The sequence below is a fragment of the Ricinus communis genome, chromosome 8 (genome assembly GCF_019578655.1).
Source record: "Ricinus communis isolate WT05 ecotype wild-type chromosome 8, ASM1957865v1, whole genome shotgun sequence".
Taxonomy (NCBI): Eukaryota; Viridiplantae; Streptophyta; class Magnoliopsida; order Malpighiales; family Euphorbiaceae; genus Ricinus; species Ricinus communis.
Window position 1 is genome coordinate 20433489 of NC_063263.1, and position 16507 is coordinate 20449995.

The 16507-nt window shown below is 29.0% G+C and overlaps 2 protein-coding genes across 3 annotated transcripts; one reads left to right on the forward strand and one right to left on the reverse strand.

Moving 5' to 3' along the window:
- Positions 1 to 605: 605 nt before the first annotated feature.
- On the forward strand, positions 606 to 7421 carry LOC8280370 (ras-related protein RABA5d). Its single transcript, XM_002527340.4, has 2 exons — positions 606 to 1083; positions 6668 to 7421. Exons 1-2 carry the CDS (start codon positions 750 to 752, stop codon positions 6988 to 6990), a joined length of 657 nt encoding a protein of 218 aa, XP_002527386.1. The 5' UTR covers positions 606 to 749; the 3' UTR covers positions 6991 to 7421.
- Positions 7422 to 11748: 4327 nt separating this feature from the next.
- On the reverse strand, positions 11749 to 14662 carry LOC8280376 (pirin-like protein). Of its 2 annotated transcripts, none has more exons than XM_002527339.4 (7): positions 14014 to 14662; positions 13816 to 13865; positions 13662 to 13700; positions 13504 to 13532; positions 13353 to 13415; positions 13110 to 13213; positions 11749 to 12633 (listed from the first exon to the last, which is right to left on the reverse strand). In XM_002527339.4, the coding sequence occupies exons 1-7, from the start codon at positions 14232 to 14234 to the stop codon at positions 12147 to 12149; spliced, it is 993 nt and encodes a 330-aa protein (XP_002527385.2). In that variant the 5' UTR covers positions 14235 to 14662; the 3' UTR covers positions 11749 to 12146. The 2 variants fall into 2 exon arrangements, with proteins under 2 accessions (XP_002527385.2, XP_015579808.1); XM_015724322.2 differs by having other exon boundaries at positions 13816 to 13863; positions 14002 to 14053.
- Between the last annotated feature and the right edge of the window lie 1845 nt (positions 14663 to 16507).

The following is a 16507-nucleotide window of genomic DNA, read 5'->3' on the forward strand; positions in this document are numbered from 1 at the left end:
TGCAAATTGTGTTAACGATTTTTCTTAAAATTGACCTTCATAGACTGAAACAAACATATTTAAATTTTTATTCCCATTAATTGGACCTTTTACTAAAATAAACAGATTTTACTGAAAATGACATAGAATCAGCAAAAAGTATAACTAGCATGTGCAATCATTGTCATTACCTTAAAAAAACCATTAATTATGTCAAAACAAAATCATTAATTTTGTAAAAACTTAAAATTAACTTTTAAAGATAATGAGACCAATTATAGTGATAAAATCAAATTTTTGAGTAATTGATTTTACTTTCTTATTTTGAGATTTAAATCATATTATCAGTATTATAAATCGATTGAAACTTAAATTCATATTAAAACTACAATGAATTAATAAAAACTTCAAGATTTTTCGAGTTTTTGTTAAATAAAATATATATTTTACATTTATTAATATAATTTGAATTATATTTAGAATTATTAATAAAAATAAATAAATAAAAGTATAATAGCAAAAATAGAATTAATCAAAATATGTAAAAAATATGGCCCATATGCCTCACTTTTTATTTAAAAAGAAGAAATAACAAAGTAATTAAATACTAGCAAAGCGGCAATCAACAAAAAGTGAGTCTTTATATCATCAATCCCACTTCATGCGCAGTATGTCTTTGCCAGCTTGACCATACATTGCCACATTTCCACCTCCCTCTCTCTCTCTCTCTCTGTCTCTCTCTTAAGCGACACCGTAGCATCCTCACAGACATGTCGTCGGACGATGAGGGAGGAGAGGAGTACCTATTCAAGATCGTGATAATAGGAGATTCAGCAGTAGGAAAATCAAATCTTTTATCTAGATATGCAAGAAACGAGTTCAATTTACACTCGAAAGCAACAATTGGAGTAGAGTTTCAAACCCAAAGCATGGAAATTGATGGCAAAGAAGTTAAAGCTCAGATTTGGGATACTGCTGGTCAAGAAAGGTTTCGTGCTGTTACTTCTGCTTATTACAGAGGTGCTGTTGGTGCTCTCATTGTTTATGATATCAGTCGCCGTACTACTTTTGACAGTGTTGGTCGTTGGCTTGATGAGCTCAAAAGTAAGTTAAAAAGTTCGCATCTTTTTATTTTTGTTTTTTTCTTGGTTTTGATTGAATGCTGAGTTGATTTGATGGATACCCATTTGGATATTCTTTTGATTATTTTTTTTTTTTTGATTTTTGGCTTGTAGATTTTGTTTACTGGCTGAAAAGATTAAGTGGGTATTATGTAATTTGGTTCATTTAGATGATCTTATATGTAACTTTGCTTGATTTGGGTTTTGTGGGGGTTGGTTTGGGTGGTGGTTGTGGTTTAGTTTTTGTAGATCTGAAGTTGCAATGATGGTTTTATAAAACTTGAATTAAAAGATAGCTACAAATTTTATCTCTTTTCTAATATTTTAAAACGTTATGTAATTGCTAGAATGGTTGCTTTTTTTTTTTTAATTTTATTTCTTTATTAGAGAATAGAGAACTTTTGCTTTTTAATGTAGCATTTATTCTAATATGCCTATATGATGCCTATTTTTCTATTCTGTTTGTGCATTGTTTTAGATAGTATGCATTTGTAGGATGGTGTTATTTTGGTGCTTGTTGCATCAGTGGGAAATTCCACAGTACTTAGTCCAACTTCAACAAATGACGTGGGAATGTTTACATATGGTGGTGCTTGATTTCATGTTTTCATGAGGATGCCAGTTCATTTTTTGTTAGGATATTGATTACCAAATTAAATATCACTGAAATAACTGAAAAATACTATGTCTCTACTCTTTTAAATAACTCAAATTGCCATAAGTCGTATTTCTATAAATTGTTAGCCCAGAGTGCCACTGTGTATTAATACTTTTGAGCAATATTTATTTATTGTTGTTGATTCCAACAACTGCAAACCAAAGAAAGAGGCAATGAAACTGAAAATATAGCTTGCTCAACTGTTTAACGCAGCTTGCCTCGGAAAGCTTGCCCATGAAAGGCAGTGTTGAAGTGGCAGAGCCTCTAGTCTTGAAACATTGCACATGATTAATTACTTAATCAGGAACCATATATTTATGCAGAAAATTAGTTGGTTCAAGCAACAAGTTTATTTCAATAATATTTAGCAACACATATGCTAATTTGGGACCTACATGCTTAAGCTGTAAACATCATTTTTATGTTTAACTGATACAGTGCTAGAGCTTGTTTGATGTAATTCTCAAGAGTTTTAACCATAGGCATCTTCATTTATGTTAATTATAATTTCGACACTGGTTTTGAGTATTTATGCCTAGCAACTTTCATGTGAGGAGTACATCACCAGATCTAAAACCTAATTTTGGACATTTGCTTGCCAGTTTTAGGTTGATTGGTATCTTAATAGCAATCATTTCATTTTATGGGCCTGATAAAAAGTTCTAATGTTATAAGTTGGTGAAACAGTATGTATCTTGTTTTTGTCAATTTAATCTAGTTTTACATGCTTGTTTGGTTTCTCTTTATATGTAGCATGCTTCATTTTGTTTTCTTTTTCCCAAGGAAAGATGCAATATTCAGTTTAGACCTGCAACCCAAATTGGACTAGACCAAATTTTGTTGTTTGTTGTACTTTATTCGAAAATGTCCAATTATGCCTGAATTAAATAATTTTGAAGGTATCATTAAAATAGTAAAAAATAATTCTTTAATTGTTCACAAAGTATAAATTATAAATTAATTATTATTTCCAAGAGAATTATGTGAGATAGATTGTTTCAAAATAAAGATTATATCCTAATTTAGCTTCACAGTTGATTCTGGTCTAATTGTCAAAATAAAAATTATATCCTAAAATGCAAAGTTCAATTCGACCTTTATTCCACAAAAGATATCTGTTCTTATTCATAGATTAAAGAAATTATTAGGTAAGTATAGCATGTGTTTGAGAAACACGGTTTTGTATTATTTACTCTTATTTATAAATAAGAGTTTTTGAGCCCTAGAATATGGTATAAGCATCTATGATTGTCTAACCAGTTATATGAACTTGAGTCGAATGAGCATCTGATATGCTAGAGGTCAGCTGTGAGACAGGTCCAGTCTGCAGCAAAGTCGCTCTCATTTGGAAAAGCAAATGTGTTTGGGCTGCTTGTTCCTTTACTATCAACTGGTTATGCAACTTGTAGTCTTATAAATATAATAGAGCTCTATACTGTGAGGTTCCTATCTCTATACTAGCCTTGATTAGAACTGGCCTGGATTGGTCTAAAACCAGATCAGAACTGAATATCGGTTCTGGTGCTGGTCCGTTTCAGAAAGCTAGGGGAACCAGCTTGGTTTTGTTTCTCTCTGAATAGAAACCAAGACCACAATGGGACAGAAACTGCTGGTTCAGTTCCAGTTCAAATTTTGAATAAGCAAAGAAATTAAACAATTTTTTTTTTAAGGGGACTGGCCATGTGTTAAAAGAAGAAACGGTTACTTAAGTAACCGATGCTTCTTTAATTATATGTGAAACACACATGCACATTTTTTTTAATTAGATGATAAAAACTTTAAAATGACCCGAATGCCTTTATAACAACTATATTAACCGCTAGTTTTAGGAGCATTTTAGGAAATGAAAAATTTAGAAACATCATGATAAAAGAATTTGCAAAAAACTATAAATATCAAATTGTCTCTGTTTTTTTCTTTTCGTACATCCAACTTCTTAGTATCTCTCAAGTTCTCTATAATATCTCAATTATCAATCCTTTATTCCCCTCTTTATTATATTTTCCATTTTTATTACTTTCTTACTTCTTTCTTAAATCCCTATTACACTCTTTCATCCATTTATTTTATTTTATCTTCTTTCTTTTCTATCATATTTGTGCATTGCCCTTGTTTGTTTAATTTTCTTGATCATCTTTATGCTGGCCATGTCCTTGGTTTAGAATCAGACAAAACTGTTAAAAGAAGAAACGGTTACTTAAGTAACCGATGCTTCTTTAATTATATGTGAAACACACATGCACATTTTTTTTAATTAGATGATAAAAACTTTAAAATGACCCGAATGCCTTTATAACAACTATATTAACCGCTAGTTTTAGGAGCATTTTAGGAAATGAAAAATTTAGAAACATCATGATAAAAGAATTTGCAAAAAACTATAAATATCAAATTGTCTCTGTTTTTTTCTTTTCGTACATCCAACTTCTTAGTATCTCTCAAGTTCTCTATAATATCTCAATTATCAATCCTTTATTCCCCTCTTTATTATATTTTCCATTTTTATTACTTTCTTACTTCTTTCTTAAATCCCTATTACACTCTTTCATCCATTTATTTTATTTTATCTTCTTTCTTTTCTATCATATTTGTGCATTGCCCTTGTTTGTTTAATTTTCTTGATCATCTTTATGCTGGCCATGTCCTTGGTTTAGAATCAGACAAAACTGGACTAGATAATAATAAGGGCGTTTAAATTTTTTTCTATGGAATTTAGATTTGTCTAATTTTCTCATTTCCTAAAATCCCCCTAAACTAATTGGTAATATGACTATTATAAGGGAATTTATGTTATTTTAAAGTCTTAACTTATTCTGATATGCGGCCAGGCAACTGTTGAACTTTTCTTAAAATTCCTCTTCTTATCAATGGTTTGAACTATGGGCAATGAGACCAATACTTCACGGTTTGTTAACCTTGCAAATGGAAGAATCATGGTGGTCATCATTGAGGCCCATTTGCCAAGTTAATGAACCTTAAAATATTGTTTTCATGGCCCCATTTGAAAAAGGAAATACTAAACCACATCAAATCACACAAGAAGCTTCCATGCGTTTATCCCAAGTACGCTATAATAACTGGCGATACTTGATAGCCAAGACTTGGCTTGGAGATCAAGTACTTTCAATTTGGTCATAGTATCTTGCATACTTATGTAAAAGACCAAATGCAAACTTTTATGACATGGCAATTTGAGTGAGAGTAATATAGTTTATTTAATCTCTTATTTTCTTATTCAAAATTTCTTTGATTGTTTATTTTTGGTGGATCTTGATTTTTACTATCTATTTCCTATATAACAAATGGATTTGGATAGGACTCATTCCCGAACGCTAGCTCAAAATATTACAACATAGCAGCTCACTAACTAGGCGATGTGGAATAAATACACTTCTAACACCTTCCCTCATGCTTAGCGTGACATGCAAACAGGTTGGGTCCAAACCCATCATCACAGACAAAATGTTGGCTCTCATACCATGACAAATAGGCTTGGGTAGAACTTGTTCCTAAAAGCTAGCTTAAAGGAAGAGGGTGTGTAATCCACATATATACAACATAGCAGCCCATTAACTAGGCGATGCGGGAAAAATACAACTTCTAACACTATATTTGCAAATTGATTACTCTCTAACAGTGTGAAAATGCTTTTTGTTGTTCCTTGATCTACGGATATGATTTCAATTTGGATCTTAAAACTCAAATTGTTAAATGTCTATTTTAATTTTTACAAACTAGTAATATTTAGGGAACTAATTTCTATTATCCACATTCTTGCTAATATTTTCCTTCTTGTAAATTCTTTCGAAGATGTTTTATGAGAGTAAATTCCCCGTTGGTACCAAACTTTTGGATGTAGTATCCAATTGATTCTAATCTCAGTAATTTTTTTTCTTTTTGGTACCAGTACTTCTATTTTTTGTTTCAATTAAGGGTATCTACCATTTTTTCAGCTTATATTTGCTAGAGTAACATCATAAATATAATATTTTTAAGTGATTTATCATATCAGCAATGGCAATTCACTAATAACTTGTCCTACTAAGTATGTGGGACCTATCTCAAGTTTTTTTCCAAGTTACAGATATTTAGAGGTGGGTCTATGTGCTTAGCATGATAAGTTATTAGTGAATTAACTATGCTAATATGGGAATCAATTAAGAAGATTCCATTTCTGATGGTCACATCAGCAAAAATAGATTGAAAAAGTTGTAGGCCCCCTAAATTGAAACAGAAATAGAAGTACGGGTATCAAAAACAAAAAAATTAAAGTATTGGTGCCAGTTGCATTATAATAATGCAAATTTGTCCAATCCTTGTCGTATCCATATCTCATTTTTTAGGAAATGCCATGTCCGGTAACTATACCGTGTCCGTGCTTCATAGTTTTGGCTCCAATTTGAAATCACTCGCAAAGGTCAAAGGAGGCAGATATTCACCCTAAGATTATTCCATCTTGCTATCTCTCTCTCAAGAATTGCGAATGGATGAACTTGGCACCACTATACCTGCATCTGAAAACTGCAGTGAAACCTGAGGTGTAGCCTTGCATGCAATGCATAAAAATGGAGAAACAAAAACCTGTGTCAACTGTTATGTAGTGTAATTATGTCTTTGTTCATCTGTCAAATTTATGAATAAAGGTATGAGCTACAGACAGGTTAGGTATTTAGGAGTCTCTAGTTTATATATATATATTCACACACACACATGTAGACATATGGAATAATCTTTCATTCGGATTCGTAATTTTCTAGTTAATTAAATTACAGATTTGATCATCCCTTTGCTTCCTTGGGATTGCTGTTTAATTATCTAGTCTCCTGTTTATGCCTCTATAGTCTATAAGCCGTACTAACTTCCGTGATTAGCATCTCATGGTTCAAACTTACCTGAAAACATTATGCAGCTCATTCCGATACAACCGTGGCAAGGATGCTGGTTGGGAACAAGTGTGATTTGGAGAATATCAGGGATGTGACTGTTGAGGAAGGGAAAAGCCTTGCTGAAGCAGAAGGATTGTTCTTCATGGAAACATCTGCCCTTGATTCAACAAATGTTAAAAAGGCTTTTGAGATTGTTATTCGAGAGATTTATAACAATGTGAGCCGGAAGGTCCTGAACTCAGATACTTACAAAGCTGAATTGTCATTAAACAGGGTAACCCTTGTTAACAACAGTGATGGATCAAAACAATCCCAAAGCTATTTTTCCTCCTGCTGCTCCAGGTAACCACTGTTCTTATCACACAAAGGATTGGACATGTTGAGGGTTTTTTTCATGGTGGGTCGGTTTTTATGTTTCTTTAATGAATGTCTTCAAGGTTCTTTAATTGCAAAATAAGTTAATATTTATAGAAATGAAATTGTTTAGTTCGATACACAAAAGAGCAATCAGAATTTTGTGCTTTAGAATCAAGAATCATGTAATAGTGCAGAATAAAGCAAATGGTCATTTTTACTTTTGTGAGATTGTATCATGTTTTACTTGAAAAGGGTCATATATAGCTGCTGTATTTGTTAGCTCTGTACTGCTATTTGTCAGTCAATTGGATAGCAAGGTGGAACAGAGCAAGGATGTATTTTGTTAATTTATTGTAACCAGCGTTATTGTGGATTTTATTGATAAATTTCTCTTTAAAAATTTAGGATTGTTTCAGTTAATCCCTCTTCGATTTCTGGTTATGGCTTAATTTCTTTTCAGTTATATTATGTTTTGCCTTGTACTGTTGAAAGATACTGAATATGCTTGTTTCTTTTGTAAGGTTGCTTAAGGCCATACTCCTCAAAAATTCTTTTTTTTTTTGGCTGAAAAATTCAAAAAGTAGGGTGTTAAGATTGCTTGGAATTCCTTTACTTTGCATGATCAAATATTGCCAAAAACTTGCTCAACTACTGTAGTAACTGAACATTAATATTGGAGAGCAAATAGAACCCATGATGCAAATTGTGAAAGCTAAAAATTCTAAGTACATTGAACTCTATATATGCCCAATTATTTTTAACAATTGTAGTTGGTCAAAATATTTGAAATTGAAATTTATGTGTTTGGTTGAAATAAAAAATTTATTTAAAATTTTATATAATTAAAATATATTTAAAAAATATAGAACTTACAAATAAATTTTGTATTAGTAATCTAATTTATTTATTTTATAAGATTAAAATATATTTTCTTCTATAAATATTTTTTATTGTAATTAATTTCCAAGGTTATTATGAATTTCGTATGGTTATTTAATGTCTTAAACATAAAATTTATTTGTAATAATTTTTTATAATATTTTTATAAATGAAATTATTTTTTTGAATAAAATTTAACCAAGTATGGCATAAGTGTCGATTGTTATTGGAGATTGAGATTTGTTTTTCTTTTAGTGCTCGGACAATTTCTTGCAGTGATTTCCGGGCTATGAATTTCTGATCTTTCTTTATCTTCTTACATTTTGATGCATATGCTCAACCACTGGGTTATAGTTCAAGATTCAACATTGAAATCTTAGAATTTAGGCCATTTCTACAGATATTCAGAAAAGAAGGAAATCATTTTTTGGGTAATTATTATTTGACCCTTGCCTTCTTTTATATTACACTAATTACGCGTTAACATTTGTAAATTTATTGTAAAATAGAAAACAAGAATAAAAAGTATTATAACATAAAGATTAAAAACATGAATATAAAGAGAATATATATATATATATATATATATATATTCCATTGATTATAGGTATAAAGGGTTACAAATATAAAATTTTATTTACATAAGGAAAACTATCAATATTCATCATAATAGGCATTTAGTATAATCCAAACACTTTAAATATTATTATAACACTCTTTTTTAGATGTATATTACAATGAATATGCATTATTAAAATCTTACTCAGAAAAATTTTGTGGAAAAAAAATCTCAATAAAAGAAAAAATACATTATTTATGTAGAAGATTACGCTATAATATTGCTTCGTTAAAAATCTTGCTACAAAAACCCAATGAGACAAAATCTAAGTTAAGAGAAAAAAGCACAGTGCATCAAAATCTCCCCCTCATGAAAACATGACTTCTAAGAAAGATTTATTAGTCGGCGCATATTGCCAATTTTGTTCACAAACTGCTCAAATGTTATCTCAGGGAGTGCTTTTGTAAACAAATTTTTCAAATTTACTTCTATAGTTTTTGCTTTTCTTTTTCAAGGACTCTTGATATAAATCAATAAAATATTTTAGTGTACAACATGTACGAGACTAATGCCATTTCATGCCACATCAGTAGCATTGATTTTCTAAATTTTGCTATGCTCTATTGTTCTCTTCATGATTTTTCCACTTCTTGTGAAAAGATGCATTATTATTTTTAACACTACGGTTGTTATTATAATTTCGGTATAGTCTCGACTACATCATTGACCACGATTATCTTTTCTCCTCTTCCTCGTCTATGCCCAACATTGTTATATGTTGTCTGATTCACTCAGGAAAGGGAGCAGAACCAGTTGGACAAGTTTCATGATTTTTTAATAAAAACTCATTATTTTGCTCAGCAACAAGAAGACATTAAATTAATCTATAATATTTCTTGAAACTCTTATTTTTGATATTGCTACTGTAGGAACATATTCGAGAAATGAAAAATAGTAAATGTATTCTCCAGCATATCATGGTCAATAATATTTTCTTTCACATAATTTCAATTTAGAACTAATTCTGAAAGCTGCATAATTATATTCACTTACAATTAAAGTTTTGCAATCGTAAATGCATTCATTCATAACGAGCTTTTGAAATGATGACTGATTTATGATGGTCATATCTTTCTTTTAAATTTTTTCAAAGAACCAATGGATCTTTAACTATCACATATTCAAGTTTCAGTCCTTCAAGAAGATCATAACGAAGGAAAAATCATCGCCGTAGCGCGATTTTATTGATATTTTTGATTTTTTTCTCTGATTATGTTTCCAAGACTCGTAGCATCCAAGTATATTACAACATTTAATATTCATAACAAATAATTCTTTTAGAGACTAATATATTTAGTTCTTCAGGAACATAAAATATTAATTCTTTAATAGATTTGGATACTAGATTTCAAGACACTTAATTCTTCAAGAATTTAGAATTAAAATTCTTCAGGAATTTATACTTTAATTATTTATTTAATTAGTTCTTTAGGAAATAAAATTTATAATACAAATTTTTTAGGAATAAAAATTTATAATATAAGTTCTTCAGGAACTATCTATAACAATAGTTCTTCAGGAATTAAAGTTAACATTAACTAACATCAACTAACATCTTATAAATAAATTATAAAAGACAATTTATATATTACACCAAAAATCAGGAGGCAAATAGAATAAAACAAACTCTAGTTAACTAGTATTCTTTTATGTACTCTAATTTTTAGTATAATTAAATCGTAGTAAAATTTAAATATTTTATAAGTATTTATATTTATTAAAATATTTAAAAATTTATATAATTAACGTTAAATTATTAAATGAAATATTATTCTTATTATTAATTTTATTACACTAGAATTTTAATTTTGATAAGATGTTTGAGAGTCAAATTATATTTTTTTATTAATCTAATTTTTTAATTGCATTGACTTTCAAAGCATAAGAAAATTTTAGTGCATAAATAAAATGTAGGAGACAATTTATATATTACACCAAAAATCAGGAAACATATAGCATAAAACTAAATCTATTTAACGATTTTTTAATAGAAATTCTGATGGAAGAAATTTTTAGCATAAATTATAAAATAAAAAAATAAAAAATATAATTAATAAATATTAAAGGATAAATAGTGTAATATAAAAACATAGGAGATATATAGTAATTATCCATATCTTATAAGGTAATTAAACGTCAGTAAGTCAAGCGAATTAATTTTGTTTTATTTAGATTTGGTCTATTTGTTATTGAGCTCGAGCTGAATCTATTGTCTTTTATTTTACAATCTTAAATAAACTTAATCAAATATAAATAAGTATAATGATAGAATTAGAAATTAAATTATCGCCATTTTATTAAAAAGATAAAATATTTATTAAGAATTATAAAATAATAGATTCATATTTTTATTTTAGTAAATAAGTAAATTAAGTAATTTTATAATTGTTACAACAATATCTTTCTATAGTCATATCATTAGAATGAATCTAATTTTAGTATTAATGAGAGATTTTAACTTAATATAAGTGTATAATAAAAATTATTGTTTTGACTTAATTCTCCTTAATACAAAGTGGTAAAAGATAAAATATCCACTACGGTAATAATAACTAATAAAGCATTTTAAATCAAAGTATTGACATTAATAAAAGATATAGACATAGTCTAAAAAAGATTAGTACATATATTTATATATGGTACTAAAAATAAATAAAGGCATCTTAAAAGTCTAAAAGTTTACATTCATCTTAAATATAAATTATTATCCCAAAAGATTTTGCAAAATAGCAATATACTAATCTTGTAATGGATAAATAGATATTATTATGTGAATAGTTCTTTAAGATGGAACCTAAAACATTATAATTTGAGAAGTCAAAATTAAAATCTCCAACATTATAACTTTGAGAAGTTAAAATCAAATTCTCCTGTAATTACGTTAAAATTATTCGTATACAAAATATAAGTGAAAATATATAAATTTTATAAGTTATATTGCTCGAATTATAAATAAAACTGACTCATAAATAAATTATAATTTAAACTCAATTATTTTACGAGCGGTTCGACTCATTTGTAGCTCTACCCATCTTTAGCTAAATTATTTAAAACAATAAATTCTTTTATCTCTCCTTAGAAGTTAGAAGTTGTTGAAGCAACTAAATAGTAGTGGCAAGGTCACCTGTGGCCTGTGTATGTTAGTATGATTATTGGAAACCCAACTCACAAGAAAACTACCCTACCACCATTTATTTACTACTATCACAACAACACATCAATAAAAATAAAAGAATACATAGAACAATATCCAAAAATATCATTAAATTGAAAAAATAATAATAGTAATAATGAGAAGTGATAATTTAACCTCCAACTACCACAAAAATATATGTTTTTTAAAAGGAAAATGAAAATCTAGTTGAGAATAGAAAATATAAAAAGAACAAGATCAACTAAGATAAGCTGACCCATCATGACTTTGCTGCTCTAGCAGTTGCACTTTGGATCTTCTAGAAGCTCTTGCTTTACTCCAATCAGTAAAGAAAACACTTCCTTTTCAACTTCCATTTTGATTGCTATGTATAAATGGGAGATATTGACTGATTAAAAATAGACATGGATAAAGATAGTATCCTTTTATTTCTTCTAACCTTCTTCTTTTTTTTGCTAACAGGACTGTGCTTTCAAGATTTGATCCACTTAATTTACTGAGATGCCCAGTACTTGCCCATCTCGAACCCATTTTTGGCATAATGGTAATCTTCAATGGTCTGCTCAATTTCTTTCTGTGTGTTCATCACAAAAGGGCCATGCTGAACCACTGGTTCATTAATGGGCTGCCCTGCAACTAGCACGAATCTTAATGTCTTGGAAGAGGACTTGTTCCATACGCTTAGACCATCTCCAGAGCTCAAAACTAGGACATGGTAAGCTTGCACTACTGAAGTGTTTCTGATGCCAAAGGCTCCTTCACCTTCAATGATATAAACAAATGCATTCCATGATTCTGGAATGCTTTGATGCATCTGGGTTCTGGGCTTTAGGGTGAAATCCAAGTACATTGTAGGTGTTCTGGTGTAAACTGGTGATCTTACTCCCATTGATTCTCCGGCTATGATTCGCACTTCAACCCCATCTTTTTCTGCACATTTTATGTCCTCGCTTAGTAGTTCCTGGTACCTTGGTTCAATCCTGCAAGATGGGTTTTTGGATTACTATAAATATAATGAATCCAGCAATGAACCAATGGTAAAACTCAGGCAAACTTGTCAAGGAAACTTGTGGGGGATGGATGCCTTGGAAAAGTTAAATTTGCGTGCTGGTAAGGGGGAAAGCTGGCATATCTTAAAGTTCAAGAAAAGAAAAACATAGACAGGCATGTAAATATCATTATCAGGCGCAGAACTAACATCAGATGTTGACAGAAAAGGAAGATATTCAACTAACATTCTCTAGAATATTTTTAGAAATCAGTAAAATTGCTTTTCTTTTTTGAAGAGTCATTAGTAAATCAATTGTTGATGTATGAACAAAGAAGGCTGCAATATTTATTATGAACATCTGGAAACTAACGAGTTTAAAGACTGTTAATTTCTTTGTTTTTTCTTTTTTTAAATTGCAGTGGGTCCTGTAAATGATTGAAAGAGAGTGAACCTGAAATTTCTTACATTTTGTCTTCAGAAGATAAATTTATCCAAAGTTGTAAGCCCTTTTGTGCACCTTCTCCTGCTGGCATTTCTGAGTGGATTATCCCTCTTCCTGCTGTCATCCACTGCAAAAGTGAAAAAGAAAATTAAAATTAAAAATCCTTAAAGAAAAAGGAAATTATGGAATATATAGTGGATTTTTAAGTCATTTATGTCATATCTGTATTTGGTTAAATCAATATAAAGAGAATTGAATTATTTTACCTGCACATCCCCAGTATGAATTGTACCCTTATGCCCTGCAAAATCTTGATGGGTGATGGCTCCCTGAATAATATAAACAAAATAAATCCAACATTTAATTTCTTACAGTTAAATATCCCAGAGTCAGATTTTGAACCAAAATCAACTGTACCTGAAGCATGTATGTAACAGTCTCAAAACCTGTAAAAGAAAAAAAGATCATTTTAGAATATACAATTCCCAATTGCCATATCTAATAGTGCAAACACAATCTTCAAAAAGAGGACAAAAAAAAAAAGGCATTGAAAAGGATGGGAATGTTTCAAGAACCTCTATGTGGATGATCAGGAAAACCAGCAGGAGGACTCACTGCAAACAATTAATAAAAATTTACCAAACAACTCATTAAGTGCTAAGAACAAACATAAAAATCACTTCTGTTATTGTGACATACAGAAACAGGGTACAATCATGCCATGCATACCTGAAAAATCATCCAGCATGAGAAAAGGATCCAAGAACCTCAGCTCATTACTGAAAGTAATCAAAACTAATCAGTACCCACAATATAAAAATTCAAGAAAACAGGAACAACACCAGAATCAGGAAAAAAAAGAAAAGAACACAATTTTAACGAATCCAAAATCCAGAAATGGAAAAAGATGATAAAGATTAGGACTACCATCCAATGCCTCTCCTAACAACAGCACCATCACCCTCATGTTGAGGCTTGGCAAGGACTTTCTTGGTGACCATTCTTGGTCTACTGAAGGCAGAGGACTGATCATCAGAAGCAGACATGATATATCTGATAGAGGAAGAAAAAATGTTGAAATTGAGATTGCTGTTCTTGGTAGTTGTTGGATATAAGCTAAACAATAACTTGTTGCATATAGCTCTCATAGAATAGAAATCAAGGAATGTTAATGGATATATATAGAAAACAGAAGCAAGTGATATTGGGTTTATATTAGGAAAAGGAATTAGAGAATTAAGAGTTGTTTTGTTTGTTGAGGGTGGTATGCAAAGGGAAGTTTATTTTGCAGGCTTGCTAGGGGGATGTAACAGTCAATTGGGACCCACTTTTTTTTTTTTTTTTTTGGGTGCAATCCTTGGACCAATCATCATGGTGATGCAAAGCTCTTGTCACCATGATGAAGAATGGCTTTTTTTAAACATTTTTGTTCCTTATTTTGTTTGCTTTAGGTATATTTCTCTATATTCTAGTCAATAAATCAAAGATTTCTTTTTAGGGTTTGATCCTATGCTCAATGTTCACACTTCACACCTTCATGATTGGTCAAAGGAAATCATGAAATATATTTAATGTAAATATACATCTTAAATTCTATATCATTCTTTTCTTTCTAATTAGAATTAAATGATATCAAGAATTAAATTTTGCATATCATATGGGATCTTGTTTTTCTTTCTTTACTTAATAAAAGGCATATAATACGCTATTATTTCCAAAGAAAATAAGCATATATAAAGGAAAATCTCATTTGATGTCTTAGTATGCTGAAATTACTTTAAGAGCAGATGGCTGAATTCAAACTTATGTGATAAAAGATAAAAATATATTTTTATCCATATCTCTAATTAAATTAAGTTTTTGGAATAAAAAAAGTAGTATACGATCTTACTATTTGATAGTTTTTTAATATGTAAATTTTTAAAATAAAAAAAAGTATGTGGCTAAATAAGGTAACAAAAAATAAATATTTTTAACATTAGAAAATATCAATTTTTAAGAAATCAATCATTTTTTCTTTGATTAGCTATCATTATCATATTATATGTGTTTAATGATATAGATTTAGAACTTAACAATTCAATAACGTTATCATTTAAATGCCAAATTGATATCATTAGATCAATAATTTTTTAAATCACGATCTGACAGTCAAACAACGAGATTAAAAGCTGTTACATTCTAAATTCATATTATCATACATGGACACTATAATAATAATAATTAATCGAAATATAAATAATTATGTTCTTACGAGTTAAAATATTTTAATAGTGAAATTAATTTTTTATTACGAGTTGTAATTACATATATTTTTTATTTTAAAAAATAATATTAAAAATTATAAATAGTAAAATCATATGTGATCCCTTAATTGTTCATCTATTATCGCCATTTCATTTTCATAATCAATATTTATATGATTCTTATTTTTTTGGGGAAATATTGATTTTTATGTATTTTGGGAAATTTTGTTTCTCTTTCTTTTATTGTCTTTCCATAATTTAAAAAACAATTGCCTTTAATGGGATGATTTCTTTAATGTATCATAATGATTCAGGATATCCGTCAAAATATCTTAAAATTCTTTAATATAACATTATGCACCATGAGTAATAAGGATTAATTTTTCTTTTTTAATGTAAGAAGTAGGACATAGGGATACAGACCATTGACCATTTATATTATAAGGCAAAATCTATAGGGGAATATTTATGCATCAATTAATAAAAAAATTATAAAATTATATATAAATTAATATTTTATATTTTAATAATAAATATACATGTCATAATATTCTCTTTAGTCAATTAAATCTAGCTTTGAGTTCCTCTTCTCACACAAGTGTTTGTCTTAAAAAATTAGAGAGATTAAATTCGAGTCTTTGTATTTATAAAAAATTTGATAAAATGATTATATTTATAAGGAATAAATTATAAGAACAATCTCTAATTATTAGAAAAACATATTATCTATATGTTTAATGAGGTTTGTAGTCAAACTCTTTTTCTTAATAAAAAAAAAATACATATATTTGGATTTTTTAAATTGTACTTTATTGACTATAAGAATTATAAGATAAGTTGAGAATTATATTAAAATATAATTATTTTAAGTTTTAAAAATATTTATTTTTGTTTATAATATTTTTACATATTGTTTTATTATTGGTTTGTTAACCCAACTTAGCATGTATTTTATATATATATATATATATATAAGTGTCTTATCCACAACATTAAGGATGCCATAGCTCACAGTAGGGTAATCTAAGTATATGTTATCTCCTCATTATTATTCAATATGTAATAAAAGGCTTTATTGCTCTTGGTCTTCTCAACAATTTGATTACACTAGGCAGACCATGTAACTGCATTTTAATACCAAAAAACAGAATGTAGCTGCTTCTCCTTTTCTTTCT